The sequence below is a fragment of the Archocentrus centrarchus genome, chromosome 24, assembly GCF_007364275.1.
Source record: "Archocentrus centrarchus isolate MPI-CPG fArcCen1 chromosome 24, fArcCen1, whole genome shotgun sequence".
In the NCBI taxonomy this organism is placed as follows: domain Eukaryota; kingdom Metazoa; phylum Chordata; class Actinopteri; order Cichliformes; family Cichlidae; genus Archocentrus; species Archocentrus centrarchus.
The window spans coordinates 214,255-234,541 of NC_044369.1; the positions used below are offsets into that span (position 1 = coordinate 214,255).

Genomic DNA, 20,287 nt, shown 5'->3' on the forward strand with positions numbered 1-20,287 from the left:
AAAAACACCTACGAGCTGTGAGTGTTTCTCCAAGGAGACAACATTAATCCTTCTGCTCTGACTTTACAAACACACTCTTGACTGTGTAAGCTGGATTATCAGGCTGACCGCAGGTCATGTGATGCAGAGGTGGGGGCCTGAGTTCCAGGAGGCACAGGAGCATTGTGGGAAAGGATTTCTGCAGGTAAGTTTGAGGAGGCTCAGCAGAGGAGCATTGGTGACAGCTGCTTCCTCTGGGAACCAAATAAATCAGACTTTAAAGTGTCTCAAACCCTGATTAAACACACACACACACACACACACACACACACACACACACACACACACACACACACACACACACACACACACACACACACACACAAAACAAACCTATCAAAGAAATAACTAAGAGAAAACAGAGGAGGCCTTGTTATGGATTACGTGTACAATCATTTAAAATGATTCCAGGTGTTTTAAATGACTCATCAGACTTTCAGTGCAAAGCCGCTGACACACAGACTGAAGCTCACCTGCTCTGAGTGCTCACCGTCCTCAGGCGTCCTCACCGCCGCGTCGAAAGCAGGAGGCGGGATGCTGTCTGGATGAATGATAAGAGATGAATCTGTGAGATCAGGATGAAGTGTGACGGTGACTTTTTTTCTTCAGGAAGCTGTTGGTCTCATTTCACCCCACTGGTAATGACAGACGGCTGCATCACAGCTGCACTGACCTCTCTGTGATCTTTACTGGAGAATTCCTAACACAGACTGAACCACTTTTCCCAGAATTCCCAGGGGGAGATGCCTCTGTGCTGCTGCTTTAACTCTGACAGCATCAACTGGCCTTCAGAATAAAAGCCATTCATTTAAAACAGATTCAGTTAAGAGATTAAAGATGAGTTAATACTACACTACTTCTGTCATTTTCATCTGAGAAGGTGATTCTGATGATTATTTTTATTAATTTATTTTTACTTACTGCCTCTAACATATATCTGCAATCTCTCATTAGAAGGTGGTTTCCAACAAAAGGAGCCTCTGGAAGAATGTGGAGATGCCCCTAACCCTAACCCCTAGCCCTAACCCACAGAGCTGTTTCTCTGCACTCACAACTCTCCAAAATACTGGAAAACCTCTTCATCGATAGAATGAATATTTTTATGAGCAAACAGACGGTCAATATGGATTTAGATCAAAAAGATTAACATTCATGGCATTCTTCGAATTAACTGAAGAAATTGCAAATGGTATCAATCAAAGGGCTACAAATGTATATAATGTTTTGATATCTGTATATAGTGTTTTGACGTATATGTGTGTATATGTGTCTTTATATATATATTTTATGTATATAGTGTTTTTCTATTTTATTCTATTTCATTTGTTTTATTCATGCTTGTTCTCTGCACTAAGCTGCTGTAATGTGCAAATTTTTCCTTTGTGGGATCATTAAAGTTTTATCTTATCTTAAAGAAAATATGCAGCTGGAGTTTTTTTTTTTTTTAAATCAACTTTTCAGTTATGAATTGATCAGCTGGAAAGGTATGGTGTTAGAGGGATGGCCCTGGACCGGGTGCAAAGTTATTTACACAACAGGCAACAATTTATGAAGAAAATGCCTGTGTAGTGCTGTGACGTAACACGCACAACACCGTAGTGCAACAATTTTGTATACTTCGAAAACAGGCAACAATGAAGCAGGTCGGGTTTCAAGAATGCACTAAATCAATATCACAGCTGCATCAGGAATAACCTGTTAGCAGGAAACCTCTGGTCCAGGTGTGGAGGTTCAGGGGCGGCGGCGGTTGGCAGTTGGGGTCGGAGGGGTCGCCGTGCTCAGGCCAGATGCCGGTGGGTTCTTCGTGGTCAGGTGACTCATCCCTCCTTAGCAGCAGCTGCAGCTTCCGATGTCTGAAGAGACTCTCCATGAGGTCCAGGTCCAGGCCAGATATAGCCACCCCGTTCACAGCCAGGACCTCGTCTCCGGCCCTGAGGCCTAATGGGAAATGGACACAGAGGAAAAATGAAATCGCTTCACTCAAAGCATGACCAGAGTTTGTGTCTCAGAAATTCACACAATAATTCTTTGTTTTATTCACACCTAAACAGATAATTTTTCTCCTCCTGATGGTGTAACACTGAAGTCTCTGACAGCAGAGTTGGGAGTGCCCTCTGCTGGCTAATTACGTTACAAACTCAGAAACTCCCTCTAAATAAAACCTGAGCCCTTCCTCCAGTTTCCTCACAGCATTCTAGTGCTGTAGTACTCGAGATCGGTCTTGGTCTCGAGACCGCTTTTTGATGGTCTCGGTCTTGTCATGGACTCGGACATTGCGAACTCGGGATTTTATTTCAAGACCAGTCAAGACCACAGCTCTGGAAATATCACTAAATTGCCAGAATACTGTCCAATTTATTTGGTAACATCTTTGCTTTTATTGGATACAAACGTACTGATTCAAATCCAACAAAGATTGCGCTCCTCTGCCTCTCAAAGGAGCACCTCGCAGACTCCGCCCCGGCTAGGTCGCTGCTATTATCGCTGCTTACGCCTGTATCATTTCACCACAGTTTGCAATCTACCACAGAGCAGGGACAGTTTCATTCACAATGTGCACGTTTGATCTCACTATGGTCACACGTGTGCTGCATAAATCGAAATAACAACCGGCATGAACACGAAGAGACGTAAGAAGGAAAATGAAGATCAAAGGAAAATTTCAGGCTTCCGATTCAACAAAAAAATCCCAGCATGAAAGGTAAATACCAACCTTCATGTATTTGATACACAAACTAAAATTTTTATTTTAAGTTTTAGGGCTGCAACGATTCTTGGAGTAACGCAATTTGAAAAATCCTCGACACAAATTTGTTGCTTTGATGTTTTGTTTCAACTCTGCAGCTCAGGTGTCTCCGTGTAAGCAGAGCATTTCCTCCACATTAGTTCTTCATCGCTGTAACAGATTTCCGTCATTTGGAAAAAAAAACAAAAATGATCCTTTAACACGAGTGGATCGCTGAGATGTTTTTCCACGCCCCCACTTCTCTATGCTGTGAGTGCGCATGTTTGAATGTGCGCGCATGTTGTGCAGAGGATGTCAGCTGTAGCCACCAGCAGGGCTGGACTGGGACAAAAAAAGTCAGCCCTGGCATTTGTGGCTTAGACCGGCCGCAACTGTGTCTTAAAAGCATTTGACACTGTCTTACTCTTATTCAATGTGGGCATACATTTTGCTAATAATACTTTAATACTTTTTTTTACACTTAGTTTAGTAATGCTTAAATTGCAAAGCTTTTACTTATTTAGCTTTTTTTTTTAATGTTATTTTGCTTTTAGTGCTTTATAAAACATGTTTAACCAGCATAGAGGCTACAAATTCAAACTACTATGCAGCCTTTTGACACACCTTTAACCTAAATATCTAAGATGCTATGATGTAGCCTAAAATGGACACTTGCTGCTCATCCAACACTTCTCGGCCTTGACCGTTTGCTATTTTATCAGATTAAGGTGGCTGCCAGATTTTGGGAAGTATGCAAATACCAATAAATATTGATATTAATCAATCTCCATTGCTTATCATTCTCATGTAATAGAGCTAACGTTACCTCCATCACCTCAAAGTCCCTGTATTATCCTAACATTACTACCTGCTTACGAACTACACTTCCCCGCTCACTCTGTCCCTGGGTTTCCAAAGCCTGCATCTCTGGCTGCTCCTCTCCCTGCTGCTGCTGTCCTACAGCAGAGCCGGCCCAAGCCTTGAAGGGGCCCTAAGCAAGATTTGATTTGGGGCCCCCTTCATACCACTTCATTGTCCCCTGAACTTAACCGTTATTAATGCTGGAGTTTTAAAGTTGATTATTAATTTTTTTAGGAGGCATTACTGTTTCAGCCTTTTAAATTCAATTTTATTTCTACAGCACCAACTCACAACAAACAGACGCATGAAGGTACTTTATACTGTAAGGTAAAGACCCCACAATAATTATAGAGAAAACCCAACAGTCATCCTAATCTTAAAAATAGAGAGGGTGTCTGTCTCCTGAATCCAAACTGGGAGCTGGTTCCACAGAAGAGGGGTCTGAAAGCTGAAGGCTCTGCCTCCCATTCTACTCTTAAGTATCCGAGGAACCACAAGTAAGCCAGCAGTCTGAGAGAGAAGTGCTCTGTTGGGGTGATATGGTACTATGAGACAATGAAGAGAAGCCAATATGTGAGAAATCTGCTCTCTCTTTCTAGTCCCTGTCAGTACTCTAGCTGCAGCATTTTGGATCAGCTGAAGGCTTTTCAGGGAGCTTTTAGGACAGCCTTATAATAATTAATTACAATAGTCCAACCTAGAAGTAATAAATGCATGAATTAGCTTTTCAGCATCAGTCTGAGACAGAAATATTATGTTTGAGTATAGCCTACTCATTAAATTAGCATTGTTACAAGTGTACAAATCTGGACAGTTAGAATAGTCTCTTCTTTCTTTTAGAAAATTGGCATTTGTAAAAAATTAAAACAAACCAAAAAAATTTCATGACAAATGTGGGCGAACTTGGGGGCCCCTGGTGGTCAGGGGTCCCTATGCAGCCGCATATGTCACCTATGCCTCGGCCGGCTCTGCCTACAGCTGCTGTTGCTGCAGCATTGCTGTTACAGAGGACGTGGAGGCCAATGGGCCGCCCCCTCTAAATTGTGGGCCAGTCTCTTAGGAAAAAAAAAGGAAAGAAAAAAAAATCCAACAGCATCAGCCCCTGAGGACTGTCGGCCCACCGGGCAAATGCCCGGTACACCCGATTACCAGTCCACCCCTGGCCACGAGAACAGACCTATAACCACAGTGTACTGGGGAAAGGGGGGCTGCCATTAGCACTAGCAATCGTTCGGTGCCCCCCCTCCACTCCCTTCAGTACAGAGGGGATCCGTCAAAATGTTTTTTTATCAACCACCTGATCAGCAACATGAAGCAAAGAGAACTTTGTAGCTGCTCCATCCACCCTGTTTGTTTCACACAGAGAAACATCTGCAGTACGGAAGTTAAAATATGCTGATGAACTGTTAAAATGAAATAATATTTCTTATCCAATTACTTCATTAATTGACGGAGTAATCAACTGAATATTTGATTACTAAAATAATTGATAATTGCAGCCCTACTTGTATTCAGAAAGCCATAGTCAAACATTAGTTTTCAGCACCAGTAGAGCTATGAGAGGCCTTCAAGAATAAAACAACTACAGCTCCCAGCAAGATGATGTCACTTCCTATTGTTGCATTAAAAACGTGATAGTTTATGCTCACAACATGGTGGCTGATATTCAAATGTAGGAAATGCTTTTAGCAGCTGAGGAATCTGGATTATGTTTTTGTTGTGTATTTTTTTATGTGATTTCTGCAAACACAGTGGAAGGAAACGGCACTCTGGGACACATTAAATGCTTGATATATAAATGTAACTTTTCTGGATTATATGCAAAAATTATCATTCTATCGATCTAATAAGGCCTGATTTAGAGTTCTGCATTGATCCTTTGTGTATAACTGAAAATCCTCTCTGAAGCAAACCTGACATGCACCTCGAGAAATGTAACTACACGTCCAAAAAAACTGATTACTCCTTTCTGGTTATGTCTTAGGCCCCATCACTCAATTAACAAGTGGGAGCGGCATTTAGTGGTTAGTATTAGCTTACTAATTAGCATTAGCGTTAGCGCTGGGGTGAGAAATATTTCTTGCTAGAAGCCTGAAGTTACCATGGCCACCACCAATGGTAACGGCAGAGAAGTAAGTAAGTTGTTTCTCCGCCATTAGTACATTGAGCTAGTGGTGGGCAGATCGATCCTAATATCGATAATATGGATGCCAACGTTGGTATTGGTATTGATCAATATCAGTGTAATGAGATCGATACTTTGGCTTCAGTTTCTCTCCTGTATGCAGTGCTGCGGTTTCATCAAAGATGTGAGCTGACTGTCTAAGTGTGGCTCCTGTCACAGCACAGAGCACTTTGCTCCTCCCCTCCCCACAGTGTTTTGTTATACTGTCATGTGATGCATAACATATTTTATTTGGGAAAAAAAAAAAGGATTTTGCTATGAAACATTTAAAGCAAATTTAAATTTGTAGAAAATTAGTGAATGAAGGAACATTTTTTATTAAATTTTTTTATTATACTTTCTGAATGATCTACCTGGAAAAAAAAGTTTGCATTTGTTCTTGAATGATGATTTTGTACACTTAAATTATGAGAAAAAAAAATTCCAGACATCAATGTATGGGGAAAATTGTTTTGTTAATGTTCTATTGTTTCAGAACAATAACTTTTATTTTGATAAAGTATTTTCTACTTACATATAAACTTTGCCCAATTCTATCCTGGGTTTTAACTAATTAATGATCCAAAGGAAAAAAATCTCAAACCAGTTAAACTTCATGGAAATTCTTCATAATTATTAAAAAGTATTGGTATCAGTATCAGTGATAATGGCCTGTGTTTACTTGGCATAGGATTGATACCAAATCTTGAAGTGTCGCACACAACTACATTGAGCAGCATACACGAGGAGTGATTGACAGTGCTAAGACCCTCGTCCTGGCTCTGATTGGTTGTTTTTGACTGGGAGCGGTTCAGGGAGGAGGTGGAGGAGCTCTATTTTTTTCGCAGATTATCGGTCGTGACAGTTTTAACAAATACGTAAAAACCAGATTTTTTATAAAAGTTACTGCAGCTTTAATCTGTATAAGATTAAAGGCTTTAGTTCTTACTGTCGATGATTGTTTGCCATTTTTTCAGTTTTACACATTTAGCTATGTGGATTTGAAAAAGCACCCATTTTTACAAAGATTGTTGTTTTAGGTGCCGTTTACACGAGACCGTTTTCATTTTGAAACGGTGTCGTTTTGATGAGTTTCGGCCTTCTGTTTACACGACAACAGAGTGAAAACGATGTGTTTCAGAAACGGGGTCCAGAGTGGAGCGTTTCAGAAACGCACCGGCTTGCGTTTTCGTGTAAACACTTGAAACCGGGGTGATTTGAAAACGCTCGACTCGCACATGCGCACTATGGTTGCGACGGCCAGTTTTTCGCGCATGCGCAAACTGATAAACAGTACTCGCGGATTCACGAGTGCTTCTTATGCTTTTCCTGTGTTTTTACCGTTTTGTAATTCAGCGTTGTGTGCAGCAGCGATCCAACCTCATCATCGGTCCACACAAAACCTCTCACATTGGCCGTTTTGTAAGTAATGAACAATTTGCCGCACTACCTACTGTGTCACTCCACGCATGCGCGTCTTGCGTAAACAAACTTTGCAAAGAGAAAACCAATGCCAACTTGTGGCCTGGCATGGGAACTACATCGTTTTCATCGTTTCACATGTCCTCGTGTAAACGCGGATCGTTTCTGAAACGCCATCGTGTAAACGAAAGGCTGAAACGCATCAAAACGACACCGTTTCCAGTGAAAACGGCTTCGTGTAAACGGCACCTTAAAAACAACACAACTTTATGCATTGTTTATGAAAGGCAGAGAAAAGGTAAGACTATTGTGATGAACTATGAATAATTGTTTTACAATCTGTGATAAATGATGGAAGTCACCCAGGAGGATTAAATAAAGATGGTTATATTTATTTGAGCTGTGAGTGTTTAATATCAGGATGATTTTATGGGAATGTGGATCTTTCAGATCAATTTGAGAAGTGATTTTGATCATGTTTCACATTTTATTGGGTCATGTAGCGTCAGGCACTGGTCTTGGTCTTGTCTCGGTCTCGCCCTCCCTCGGTCTTGGTCTCGACTGGTCTTGGACCCTAAAAGTCTTGGTCTTGTCTTGGTCTCGGGTTAGGTGGTCTTGACTACAACACTACAGCATTCACTTGTTTTACCGTCTTTGGCTGAAAGTCCCACCGGGTCAACCTCGCTGACAAACACGTGACTTTTTCCCACTCCGTCCACGTAACCCGTCACCGCAAAACCTGGGTCACAGGGGGGAAGAGCATGGCAGACACAGGTAAATATGCTTATTACCTTTTCTCTTAGACATCAACCATGACCTTTTTTTTCCCCCACAGTTTTACAAAAAAAAATTCCCCAATTTTTGCACTTTTTAACCCCACAGAGCTCCAAGCTCCTCCGAAACCAAAATCTGCAAATTCCAGTTCAGTTTATGCTCAGTGAGGTGATGTGCAGTTTTTACTCACCAAAGTCTTTTTGGCCATCAGGTAGACAGATGTTCAGGGTGAAGATGCCGACAGCTGGAATCTGCTGCTCGTCACACAACTGAAAAACACAGATGGGAGAACCTCATTACAACCAGAATCTATTATTTCAGTCCACATACAGAATGATACAAAACACAGAGCTAGACTGATAAGAGCAGATACCTGCAATCAGGTGATATATCAGCTGATATTTCTGTGTTGATAAGCCAAGCCAACCTTATTTATATAGCACTTTAAAACAACAGATGCTGACCAAAGTGCTTAACATTAAGAGCACAATAAAAATACAAAAAATCATTTAAAAACCATTTAAAACATAAATAAATTGATAAGTAGAATAAATAAATAAAAGTCATCTCTCAGACTGTGGCCAATTAAAAGAGGTGGGTTTTTAGAAGTGACTTAAAAATGGACAGTGAAGTGTGTCTAATATGCAGTGGCAGCGAATTCCACAGCAAAAGCTCCGCCCCCTCTGAGCTTTCTATGGAGTAGCTGATCAGCTGACCTGAGTGACTGGGAGGGTGAGTGCAGGTTAGAGCTCAGAGGTTGGGGGGGACTATTTAATGACTTAAAAATAAATATGATAATTTTAAAAAGTGCAGTAAAGCAAAAGAGAAAACAGAACAAGTCATTTCAATATCTCGTCTGTTTTGAGTCCTGCTCACAGGAGAAAATGAAGGATCTTTATTAACATTATTTTAAATTAAAAACATCTTTGCAGCAGCTCAGACTTCAATAAATCATGAATCCACTATGACCAAAAAATTAGAAACAAACCAATAAACCTCAGTTACAAACTGCACAGAAACAAAGAATCAAAAAAAAAAAACTCAGGAGCGACCACAGAGGGGAATATTTACTAAATACACAAATGTCTGTCTGTGTTCACGAGATCCATTCCCACATTTTAACTAATTTGTGAACCAATTAATCAGGGATGGGAACAGATGAGTCAGTTCATGTTGGACAGTGAACTGGAAATCTGAGCAAAACCTGAGGATTACCTCCAGGTTGTCTGAGTGGATTTAAATTAAGCAGCGGAGATGATACACTATCGTCACCCACTGTTATCTGAAAGACGACTGCAGTAGCAACGGCAAATCACACACCTCATATTTGCCAGTACTACAGAGATATTTAGAATAGAATAGAATAGAATGCCTTTATTGTCATTATACAGGATGTACAATGAGATTGGAGGGCCACTCCTGTTCAGTGCCATGTAACAGAAATCAAACTCTCTAAAATGAAAATAGAAATATTATAAAAATATTATAATCTAGTATAATCAATGTGATCAAGAGTGCTTCTCAAGTTTAATCATTAACCAGTGCTTCTCAAGTTTAATCATAATAATCTGTGTGAGCCTCGTGAATCAAGGCCACCTTTTCGCTGCGTAGAAAATTTGATTATGAGATTTTATAGGAAAAGGATGTTAATGAGGCCAGTAGTCTTCATGGTGAATGGATGGTGAGGGATGTCAGTGAACACACCTGCAGAGCTGCAGTATGACCTGCAGGGGGCGCTGCCTCCATCTGTTTGTGAACATAGTCCAGATTCTGCAGAAAAACACAGATGAAGAATTTTTTGTTTTAAATTAAACTTGAGCAAATTCAACTTTAAGCTCATCAATACGAGCTTTTCATAAATATGAAGAACATTAAACTGTAAATAATAGGACAAAAACCCAGCAGGGACTGAAGTTACCCACGGGCTTTATAATAACATCTAGTAATTACACTTGATAAGATCTGATCATTAAAAACATCAATAAATCCAAATTAACTGAAGCTTCAAAGGCAAAAGAACAATAAAACAAATAAGCAGAGTCTTAAAATTCAAACTTTCTCTAGGACTCTTAAACACACCACCTGGGTGGACAGAAAAATAAGAACAGCCTGTGAAGAATCCTGAGCTCTGATTGGCCAAAAAGTTCACAGGAGATGAAATGTGGAGACAAAAAGGGAAAAGATGAGAAGCAGCAGCAGCAGCAGCAGGATGCAGAGGAGACGCAGGAGGAGGAAAGAAAGCTGAGGTCATGTGACAGCAGGAGGTGGTGGTGGTGGTGGTGGTGGGGGGGGGTGGAGCGGTCATGTGGCGAGCAGAGGAGGTGTGGGAGTCATCTCCTGCCTCCTGTGAAGGATTAACTCTTTGGAACAAAGAAACTCTGGGAGAATAAAAGAGCCGCAAAGCTTTTAATCCTCAAACACCTCCTCCTTCCACCTCCTCCTTCCCTGTAGGACAGGGCTCTTCAACTCCAGGCCTCGAGGGCCGGTGTCCTGCAGGTTTTAGATGTGTCCCTGATCCAACACACCTGAATCAAATGGCTGAATTACCTCCTCAGTATGCAGTCAAGTTCTCCAGAGTCCTGCTAATGACTTCTATATTTGACTCAGGTGTGTTGAAGCAGAGACATCTAAAACCTGCAGGACACCGGCCCTTGAGGCCTGGAGTTGAAGAGCCCTGCTGTAGGAGGATCTGCTCTCAAACAGCTATGCAGCTGGGTTTCTAACAGGTGATTTAGAGCCGATCAAAACCACCTGAGTGTTACTTGAACAGTTCTTCAACTGAGTATCAGCTTGCTGCAGTTTGAATGCTGACCTCACATGAACTACATCACCGTGAGATCCTTAATCTGACACACACACACACACACACACACACACACACACACACACACACACACACACACACACACACACACAGAGTCATAACTCAGGACAAACTAAAGCTATGCCCTCACAGTCTATATTTAAACTTAATTAAAAATGATAAAAGACTCAGAATGTTTAATTCTGTCCTGCATCAAAACCAAAATTAGCCCGAGGGAATCATGGGAAAAATTGAGGGGGTTGCGCTATGCTGAAATTACTGGTTTGTGGAGCCGGAGCGGTAATCAGAGCAGAGGAGCCGCCGTCAGCCTGGAGTCTGGGACCACCGACTGACACTGAACACATCATCATCAACATCATCATCATCGAATAATGGTGAGCTTTGACATTTATTAAACATCCATAACAGACATGAAATGTGGTCTCCAGCGGTTGGAAATAGGCGGCTTGTGTTACAGTTGGACACACGGTGAGTCACATGATGACTGTAGACCAACATTTATCCAGGAAAACTTCATCAGTACATAAACCTCTTCTGTTTTCTAGAAGGAATAAAGGATTTTACGGTAACGAGCCCCCCTCCCTCCAGACACGGCGGTGTGGTGGAGGCGGTGAGCTCCAGTAAGTGTTTATCTCCTGCAGAGTCGACACAGCGAGCAGCAATCAGCTCCACATGTCCTTCAGTGAAGCGGCTCCATTGGTCGGGACTGCCCGGAAACCACAGCCTGAACCATCAGATCTGATCTGAGAGGAGATCCGTGATGGAGATCCAGCTTACACAGAAACATCTGTTCTGCTGCACGCCTCCTTTCAAGCAGTGCTTCGAGGACACCACAGCGCTGTTTGACCACCAAGCGTTCAACGTAAAGAATGTTGGGATATTCATGGTATATGCCACATGTATATCTTAAGTACATTTACTTGCCTGAGAAATCTGTTTTTAATTGGAAGATAAACATAACTGATTAAAAATACAGAAGCTTATAATGTTGCGTGTAATCATGAACTTTGTGTTCTGACTGTACAATGAACCACACTGATGAAGACTACACAATGATAGAAATGGAGACTTCGAGGTCATCTGAATACCCTGTTGTTGAAATTCTCTGTTTTCCACATTCTGTTTTGTATAATGATGTAACCAAGATAGATAAGTTGTGACTATATGAAACTGTAAGCTGAATTAGAAGGTGCCAGTACTTCATGCCATCTCACACGGGCACGGCATGCAGTCTGGTCCAGATATCTGTAAACTGTTTGAAATGGGTTAATTGAATTTAATAATTGGACTCATTCCATTTGTTTGTGTCATTCCTGTTCGATAAACGAACACGCAGAAACCTAAAGGCTTAAGCAGCACACACTCTTGTTAAGTATATTTCTTCAAAATGGTGATGCCCGACGTGATGGAACAGGAATGTTTTTGATTTTCAGATGTTTTTATTTGTGTTTTTTGAGTTTCTTGGGAATAAGGAGTGAATTTGGCCACCGATAATCGCCGCTTCGAGGTTCCGCGTGACAGTACTGACTTCCAGACGCTATCAGTGACAAGGAGATCTCCATTTGAAGGTTGGCAGAGACCTTTTCTAAATATCTGCATATTGAATTGTATCAAATTATAATGGTCACTGGTGGTAAGACAGGAGGAAGGTGTAATTCAAGCCATTTCACACAGGTGTAAGAGTTTAAGAAAAAAAAAAGTGTGTAAAAAGAAAAAAAAGAGTTGAAAAGAATAAAAGAGTTGAAAAGAGTAAAGAAAAATATAGGCAAAATGAGTTGGATGGTGTTGAGCCCATGGGCCGTCTGATTAGTGGACTGAACGAGTGTCCTTCTCAGGGGGTTTTCAGGTTTAGAGGGCCTCTGGTTTTTCTGAAATCTAAAGCAGAACATTTGTCTTTTACTTATATCCTTTGGAAAGTTGAGCGGCGTAAACAGTGACGCGTCTGCCTACGGCTCCCGGTAGAAAAGTTGATAGAGTAAACACTGGTGGTCTTCGCGGTTCTTTTCACGAACCTTGATCTCAGAAATCCATAAAAGCAACTAAAACCCTTTAAAAGCCTCAAAAGATAGTAAAAAATAAAGAGAATAAAGAACAAGTAAAAGAATACAGAGAAATGAAGAAATAAAAAATAAAGAGAAAAAAAAAAGTTTTTGTAATAAAAAAATAAAATCCCTAAAAAAAAAAGAAAAAATATAAATGGTACCTTGTTAACATTGTTTTTGTTGTTGCAGTTTGGACTGACTGACAAAATGACTGATGACACTGGGTGTAGAAAAGGGGCTCCGATAAAAAAGAGGGTGAAACTTCAAAATAACCGGTGATGTAAAATTATTTTTTGTGTAAACTCCCAACCACAGATATTAAGCTGAAAGTTAAGTTTAAAGGAGAAATCGCTCCATCTTAATCAGGTAAAAGTTGATCTTTGGGTCAGAAACTTTGACTCACCCATCTGACACCAGAAGGTCAGAAAATTCACCAAGCAATCCCAAAATTAGGCCACTTGGGAAAGAAAAGTCTATACCAATAATGAATATTGAGAGAAACTGATGGATGCTTGAATGTGTGTCTGTGTTTGTGTCTAAGGAGGCCTCCGTGTGTGTGTGTCACTCTGACTACTGCTGTGTATTTGTATTGCCGTGTGTTTCAGAGAGAGAGAAAAGAAAAATGGTTGCTTTGTTTAATATGTGTGTGCAATGGTCTGTGTATCTGTGTGTATAAGTGTAACAGTAGGACAGAGAGGAAGAGAGAAATAGGAAATAAGGACAAAATATTTTGAGATGAATTTACTTACCAGTATGGTGTCATTTGTTGTTTAAACAAGAATAGAGTTTAAAGGAATAGGACAATTTTCCAGTGGTCATATTAGCTGTTTTGCAATGTCATAGCTGTGTGTGTGTGTGTGTGTGTGTGTGTGTGTGTGTGTGTGTGTGTGTGTGTGTGTGTGTGTGTGTGTGTGTGTGTGTGTGTGTGTGTCAGTATGTGTGGGAAAGAAAAAGAAAAAAGGAAAAGAGAATGGTGCCAAGGTGCTGTGTGTGCGTGTGAATCTAAGTGAGAGTCAGAGAGACAGAGGTTGTGCGTGTGGATGAGAGTTATAGCCCTGTAAGTTTTTTTCCTCTTCTTTTTTCTCTTCTTTAATTTGGACTGATATGGTTGTATAAGGGTGTGCTGGTTAAAAATTCTTGGAAGGAAGGTTTCGCTTCTGATACATATGAGAGATAAGCCAACCACAGATGGATAAAAACACACAAAAAACCCTAAAAAAAAAAATCACAAAAAAGGAGTCAGGAGTTTATTGCTTTAAAATAAATAATAAATAAACAAAGCCAGTATAATAGGCTAATGCCTTGAAAATCCCAGGTTGAAGTAATTTTTGCAAATTATTAGAGGTCATTTTTTTCCAAAAGATTGTTGTTAAATTTCAAGAAAATGTTTCCATGAGAAGCTCAGTTTTAGTGAAACCTCAAAAGAAATGTTAGAAAAAACAAAACAGTGCATGTAAAGACTTTATGAAACAGCCAAATCTGAGACCCAAAACAAAGTGCCAAACTTTGAGCTGCCGCTCTGATACAAAGCAAAACATAGAGAACTAAAAAACCTATTTATTTGCCCATGTAGGATAAAATACAAGTTACCGATTTACACTTTTGTGCATTTACATTTCTTCATTTGGTAGATTTGTTTAAAGCTAAGATTATAAGAAAAAAGCAGAGAACACTTGAATTTTGAATGTCTGAACAATTTGATATTGAATCAAGCATTAAAGGAAAAATCCCAGAAGCTAATTATATAAAAATCAGTATGCCCTTTAGATAAATCAGCTAAATTAAGGTAAATTATTGAGACAAACAGAGTTAAGTCTCAAAGGACGGAGACAGACCAGCAGAAAGTTAAATATTTAACTAATGAAAATCTCTCAGTTTTATTCTAACAGGAAGCCTGAACATCACTGGAGCTGCAGAGACTGGACTGATCAGTTATCAATAAAGAAACTAGTGCGGTACAAGGTGTTCAAGCTCATCCTAAGATCTCCTGAACAGACTGAGAGCTCCATAAACTCATATAAAAAGGCTCCTGGTGCTCAAGAAGGAGGAGGCCAACCATCTCACAAACAGGTGACCTGAGAGTTCTTGACCGATGATCTTTGTGTAAAGTCTGAGCCCAGAAGGAGGGTCATCAATAGGAAACCTCTTTGACGTGGGGGTCGATAACAACAGGTGCGACCAGTCACAGGGTCTCAGTGAAGAACCAGAGCATATTAGAGGGTCAAAGGTCAAAGAACTTCCAGGCAGAAAGCAACTGATTCCAATGTTTTAATTTCAGTTATGCTATATTCAGTAGTATGACTCATAACTACTATTGTAAGGCCACCCCTACAGGGGCCAGAATTTTGTGGTTTCAAGAGTATAATTTGAACTAACTATTGTTTTCTCTTATTAATTCCCATGAGGCCTAAGGGGGATGCGCCCTGATTTCAGTTTAGACGACCAAAGATACTGCATGCAAGGTCAACAAACAATAGTGTTGTGAGTATGACCTCTGACCCTAAAAGTATCTACGTTTTGATTAAAGACTTTGTCCATAACAGTTTTATTTTTGTTTTGTGGTGAAAATCCCACTGCAGGGGTTTTAGATTTAAAAGCATAGAATTACACAAAATGAAAAGAAAAAATAGTTAAAGCCTCGATTTCACTGCCAAACTAGTAACAACTGCTGATGTGGTTTTAGGTCAAGGTTATGCATTTTTCCCTTTCACAGTTTAGTAACTTGAGGTTTATGAAGCCATATTTTGTCTGCCATAATTATGCTTTTTTAAGGGTTACAGACCCTTACAGAATAAATGTAATTTTGAGTCCAGTATAATCCTTTGAAATTATTTTGATTGTTAATCCTTCTAAGATATTTTATTTCCCCAGAGTTTCATGCCAAAGGAGTCAGAATTGAACAGTAATTTTACAGGTACAAAGTTATCCAAGAGCTATTTTTTTTTCTACATTATACAAAAAGCACTCTGGTGCTTTTTGTATAATGTAGCCTCCTGAGCTCTCTGACTGGTCAGTTTTGTGTAAGCTGAAGTAAACAACCATCTGAGAGTCCTACTCTGAGCTGAGCGTCTAATCAAACAAAGACCAGCAACATGTGGCTGGAATTCCCCCATGCCAAACCAAGGTGTCCACAGACTTTTGGCCACAGAAAAGGGCAGGACGGAGCAGGTAGGATGCTGACATCATGCAGACGCTGCAGTTCTGTGAAATCATTAAACAGTTTTTCCACCGAGTGCATGTCGGTGCGTTTGAACAAGAATCCGAGCCAAAGCAAAGCAGAGCTGACAGATTTATCCTCTGGACTCCCACAGTCCAAAAATAACTCCCTGTTTATCAAGAGGAGACCTTCAGCAGCCGAGGATGATGGGAACTTCAGCTGGATGATGCACTGCGGCCTAAAATTAGCCCCAGAAACACAGATTACAGCACACAAGAGCAAGTTTTTTCTGGGCCTTTTAAAAGTTTTTGGAGCTCAAATGGTGAGATGACAAGAGCAGAAGAAAGAGAAGAGGAGGAAGGAGAGGAGAGGAGAGGAGAGGAGAGGAGAGGAGAGGAGAGGAGAGGAGAGAGGAAAGGAGACAGTAGAGGAGCTTGATGCTCACAGCGATCTGATTCTGTTTTTTGTCCACCTAAAATGAGTTTCAAAGATATCAGTGTGAAAGAGGCAGCACAGTTACTAATGAAAGCCGTCTCCATGTCAGTGCTGAATATTTTACTTTTTACTGCATCATATTTATCAGTTTAAGCTACAAGTTACTTTGGTGGTGCACTCTAATACCTGGGGAGCTGAGTGTTTGCAGCCCCTGCCCCGTCTGTTGAATCCATCCAGAACCTTCAGCGAGGACGGGAGACCTCTCCTCCTGTTTCCTCCCAAGAGAGACCGATAGCGCTGCCGCAGCGTCACCTCGTCTCGACTGCACACCTGTGAGAGTCCAAGGTGGCAGATTTACTGCATGAGCAGAGCACAGAGATATATTTTCCCCTTTGTTTCTTAAATAGAAGGAAGCGTTGAACTTCTTCTTACCAGAGCGTGGAAGGAGGACACAGAGAAGACACCCAAGCGTCCCAGCGTGATCTTGGAGGGCCGGTTGGCCACGGCGAGGAGGCTCTTTGGGTTTGGGAGCTCGCTGCCCTGCAGGCTGGACAGGTAACACCTGAGTCTGAACAGATCCAGGTTCAGCTTTTCTAGATTCTGCTCCCACTGCTGGATCTGAGCACACATAGGGTCACACATAAACAGGTTCTGTATGAAAACCAAATGTCAAGTTCTGCCTTAATTTGTGCAGCTTCCCCACTTGAAAAGAGATGGATGGATTCATCTACGCAGTTTTCCGCAACTGGATTCCACTCAAAAGACCAAACAGTTATTCTCCTTTATCTCCCATTTATTTATCAGTGTATCAGGAAATTTGTTTACTTTACAGTTGGTCCAGAAGCAGGTAAAAACCTTTAAACAACCCCAGAAGAATAGAAAAAAAAAATAAAAGCATACATAAACATTACGAATGTACCTGTATTATTTAAGTTTTATATAAATTATTTATACTCAAACTGCAAAGAAAATAACACTAAGCAAACCACTGTGAATCTTAACCCACAAAAATCAAATGAACAAAATAACCAAACCTTAAGTTCCTTAACTTTTAAAGTGCAATATTTCAGATTAATATTTACATTTCAAATGTTTACTTATCAATATGCACCATAAATTATGTTTACTTTATTTTACAAATATACAAACATTTTGTAAATTATTTAATGTTTAACCTATATGTCAATGCTTTAACTATTAACTTAACCAAACCCATCAGTTAAAAATTACAATGCGGAAATTGTTCCAACCATCAAACTGACACAGTGATATGCTAAACATTGACACTATTATATGACAACAATACAATATAGCCAGCAACAAACAGGTGTTAATGAGCCGCACCAGGATACAGCTGACCCGGCGACGAAGCTAAGGCTAATACCGAAGGCAAACGATCCAGCAGTAAAGTCTCATTATATTAAAGTCTCTGCCTTACCGGCTGCCTCTCTGCTTGTTTGTAGATGTATCCAGCTCTGCACAGGCTTGCCAACTGAGTGGATCACTGCTTAAAAGTGACACCGAACTCTACTTGTGTTGCGTTTACCTTGTCTGCCGCTGCTGACACTGCTGTCATTGTCCGCCATGTTTTCTTCTGATCATCCATAATTTACAGCAAGTGTCTTTTCTTTGCTTCTTTCCACATTATTTCTTTTCTCTTTTTCTTTCTCCTGATTCGACTTCACAGTCACACATAAACAGGTTCTGTATGAAAACCAATTATAACTCATCAAGCTCCAGCAGCCATGGATGCCATTTCCTGGGCTAAACGTGGTCGGGTAGTCATGGCGAGCTGCTGAGATAAGCCATCATTTCTCCTTTAACTCTCTCACCAAATCTGAGTTTATTTAAAATGTGGTAAACAGGATGCTGTCTGTGCTGCTGCTCTCAATTCCTGCTTCACTCTTTGTTGTGAGGACGTTTGAAGTCATTTTTTGCTGTGTGATTATCACCCATCAGTCTGCTTCTCCTCCCCCAACTCTCTCCATCCCTCCCTTTCATCTCTCCCCTCCTTCCTCTCCTCTTGCTGCCCTCTCTCACAGCTCTGAGGCTCTCCTCACCCTCTCCTGTCTTTGCCCTCACTCAGTAAATGTGTAATTGAATGTTGAGCGGGAAGATAAGCCTCTAATCTCAGAGTTCAAACAGCAGCGCTGGGATCAGTTTAACAGTTCAGGAAAAGATTAACCGGCTGCTAAATGATATCCTTTTTGCATCATCGCTGGAAATTAACTACAGGAACAAAGAGACCCCCAAAACTACAAATCTGAAACTTCCACAGATGGCATTCAACAGCTTTACTGTGCTGATCTCATGGCTGTCAGCCCGCCAGATGAAGTGATGCTGATCAAATCAGATGTAATCACAGTGACACTGAACACAGATGCTTTCACTCGCCACAATATCTCTCCAACAGAAATGTCAACAATAAAATAAAAAGGAAGAAAACTGAAATATAAAAGAAATGCTGAGAAAAGATGTATTTGTGAGACACCACAATGTAAAATCCAGGAGAAAGTTTCCATTATAATGTGAGTATGAAGTTTAGATGTAAGAATCTTCATTGTTGAAGGCTAGAGGCACAAAGATTGATCAAAAGAAAGCTGAAGATGCAAAAATGGTTTTAAAGGAATAATCATTTTTGTCTAAGGAAAACTAAAATCTGTGTTCAGTGTCTCAGATATTGAGTTTATGCAGCAGGTAACTAAATCTGCTTTGGACCTTCTCGCCGTCTGTGGAGTCCAAGGCTGAACGTTTCTCATGCTGGTCAGCTGGTGCTGATTTGGCTCTACGCCACTGTCACCACCTCAGCATCTGGCTCATGATGTCAGTTTAACAGCCTCCTCTGTTCAGGCTGCCGGTATCAGCCCATCACATCTGCAACTGATATCAAACTCGACTCGGCGGGAGCTCGGACACTTTCAGCGCTGCAGCAGCTGTTTGTTATGTAACGTTACACAAAGGGTTTCCTCATACAGCTGCTAATGATGCTAACTGCTTAATGAGACCCTGCTGGTGCTGACAGTAACACAACAGAAACACTGAGCACCAAATGAAATGGATACTTCAGTCCGATCATCATCAGATTCTTCTTCACTTTCCTGACATAGTCCAGGCTTCTTCTTTAGATGATTTCCTCTGATAAAGAAATTTGATCCTAAAAGAGCAGCAAACGTTAGGTCTGCTGATCACAGCCTGTAAACAAAGAAAAACCTGCAGCAGCTCACAGAATGAGAGAACCTGAGCCCATATTTGGCACCTGTGTAACAATCTGTCCAGAGGAAGCGGTATGATATATTGCAAATGTCATAAACATTTTGCCCACACTGACCTGGCTCTCCACCGCCTTCCTGCTCTTGGGCTCCTTGATGACGGACAGCTGCAGCTCTGCCATCTTCTTCATCTTCCCATCCATGTCGATCTTGTGGAGCAGCAAGCGGCTCTGAGCACGTAGGAGCCGCAGCGTGTCCTCCTTCCCCTGACGCTTCGCCAGCAATGAGGCGCTCGCAGAGTGGATCGCCGTCACCCAGTTCTCCAGGTCGGTCTGGTTGGTGGCCTGGAGGATTGAGACAGGATGGAGTCAGAGTGTGAAGCAAGAGAGAGGATGTCCAAACCCTCCTAAGCTTCAACAGGCCGAGATGCACCATCACCATATTTCAGCTTATAAAAAAAAGGTTTATTTAATGGAAACCTTTCTGAAGCAGTTACACAAGATGCAATCACAGGTACGCATCAAATTTAGTTACATTTTGATGTCACAGGCAGAGAGCCACATATGAATGAATAATTCACAAATAAATGTGCTCTCTAACAAAGTGAAAAATGAGAAAAGGACAGTTTTTAAAAG

The 20,287-nt window shown here is 40.9% G+C and overlaps 1 protein-coding gene across 4 annotated transcripts in view; it reads right to left on the reverse strand.

Moving 5' to 3' along the window:
- The window catches only part of LOC115774286 (T-lymphoma invasion and metastasis-inducing protein 2-like), a 107,260-nt gene that overhangs the window by 10,008 nt on the left and 76,965 nt on the right, over positions 1-20,287 (reverse strand). For all 4 annotated transcript variants that reach the window (XM_030721486.1, XM_030721485.1, XM_030721487.1 and 1 more), the window contains 8 exons: positions 19,772-19,996; positions 16,876-17,061; positions 16,630-16,773; positions 9,690-9,755; positions 8,176-8,254; positions 7,861-7,950; positions 1,735-1,977; positions 513-580 (listed from right to left, as the gene is read on the reverse strand). In XM_030721486.1, the coding sequence (XP_030577346.1) occupies positions 513-580; positions 1,735-1,977; positions 7,861-7,950; positions 8,176-8,254; positions 9,690-9,755; positions 16,630-16,773; positions 16,876-17,061; positions 19,772-19,996 (1,101 nt within the window). The remainder of the gene's footprint in view (positions 1-512; positions 581-1,734; positions 1,978-7,860; positions 7,951-8,175; positions 8,255-9,689; positions 9,756-16,629; positions 16,774-16,875; positions 17,062-19,771; positions 19,997-20,287) is intronic.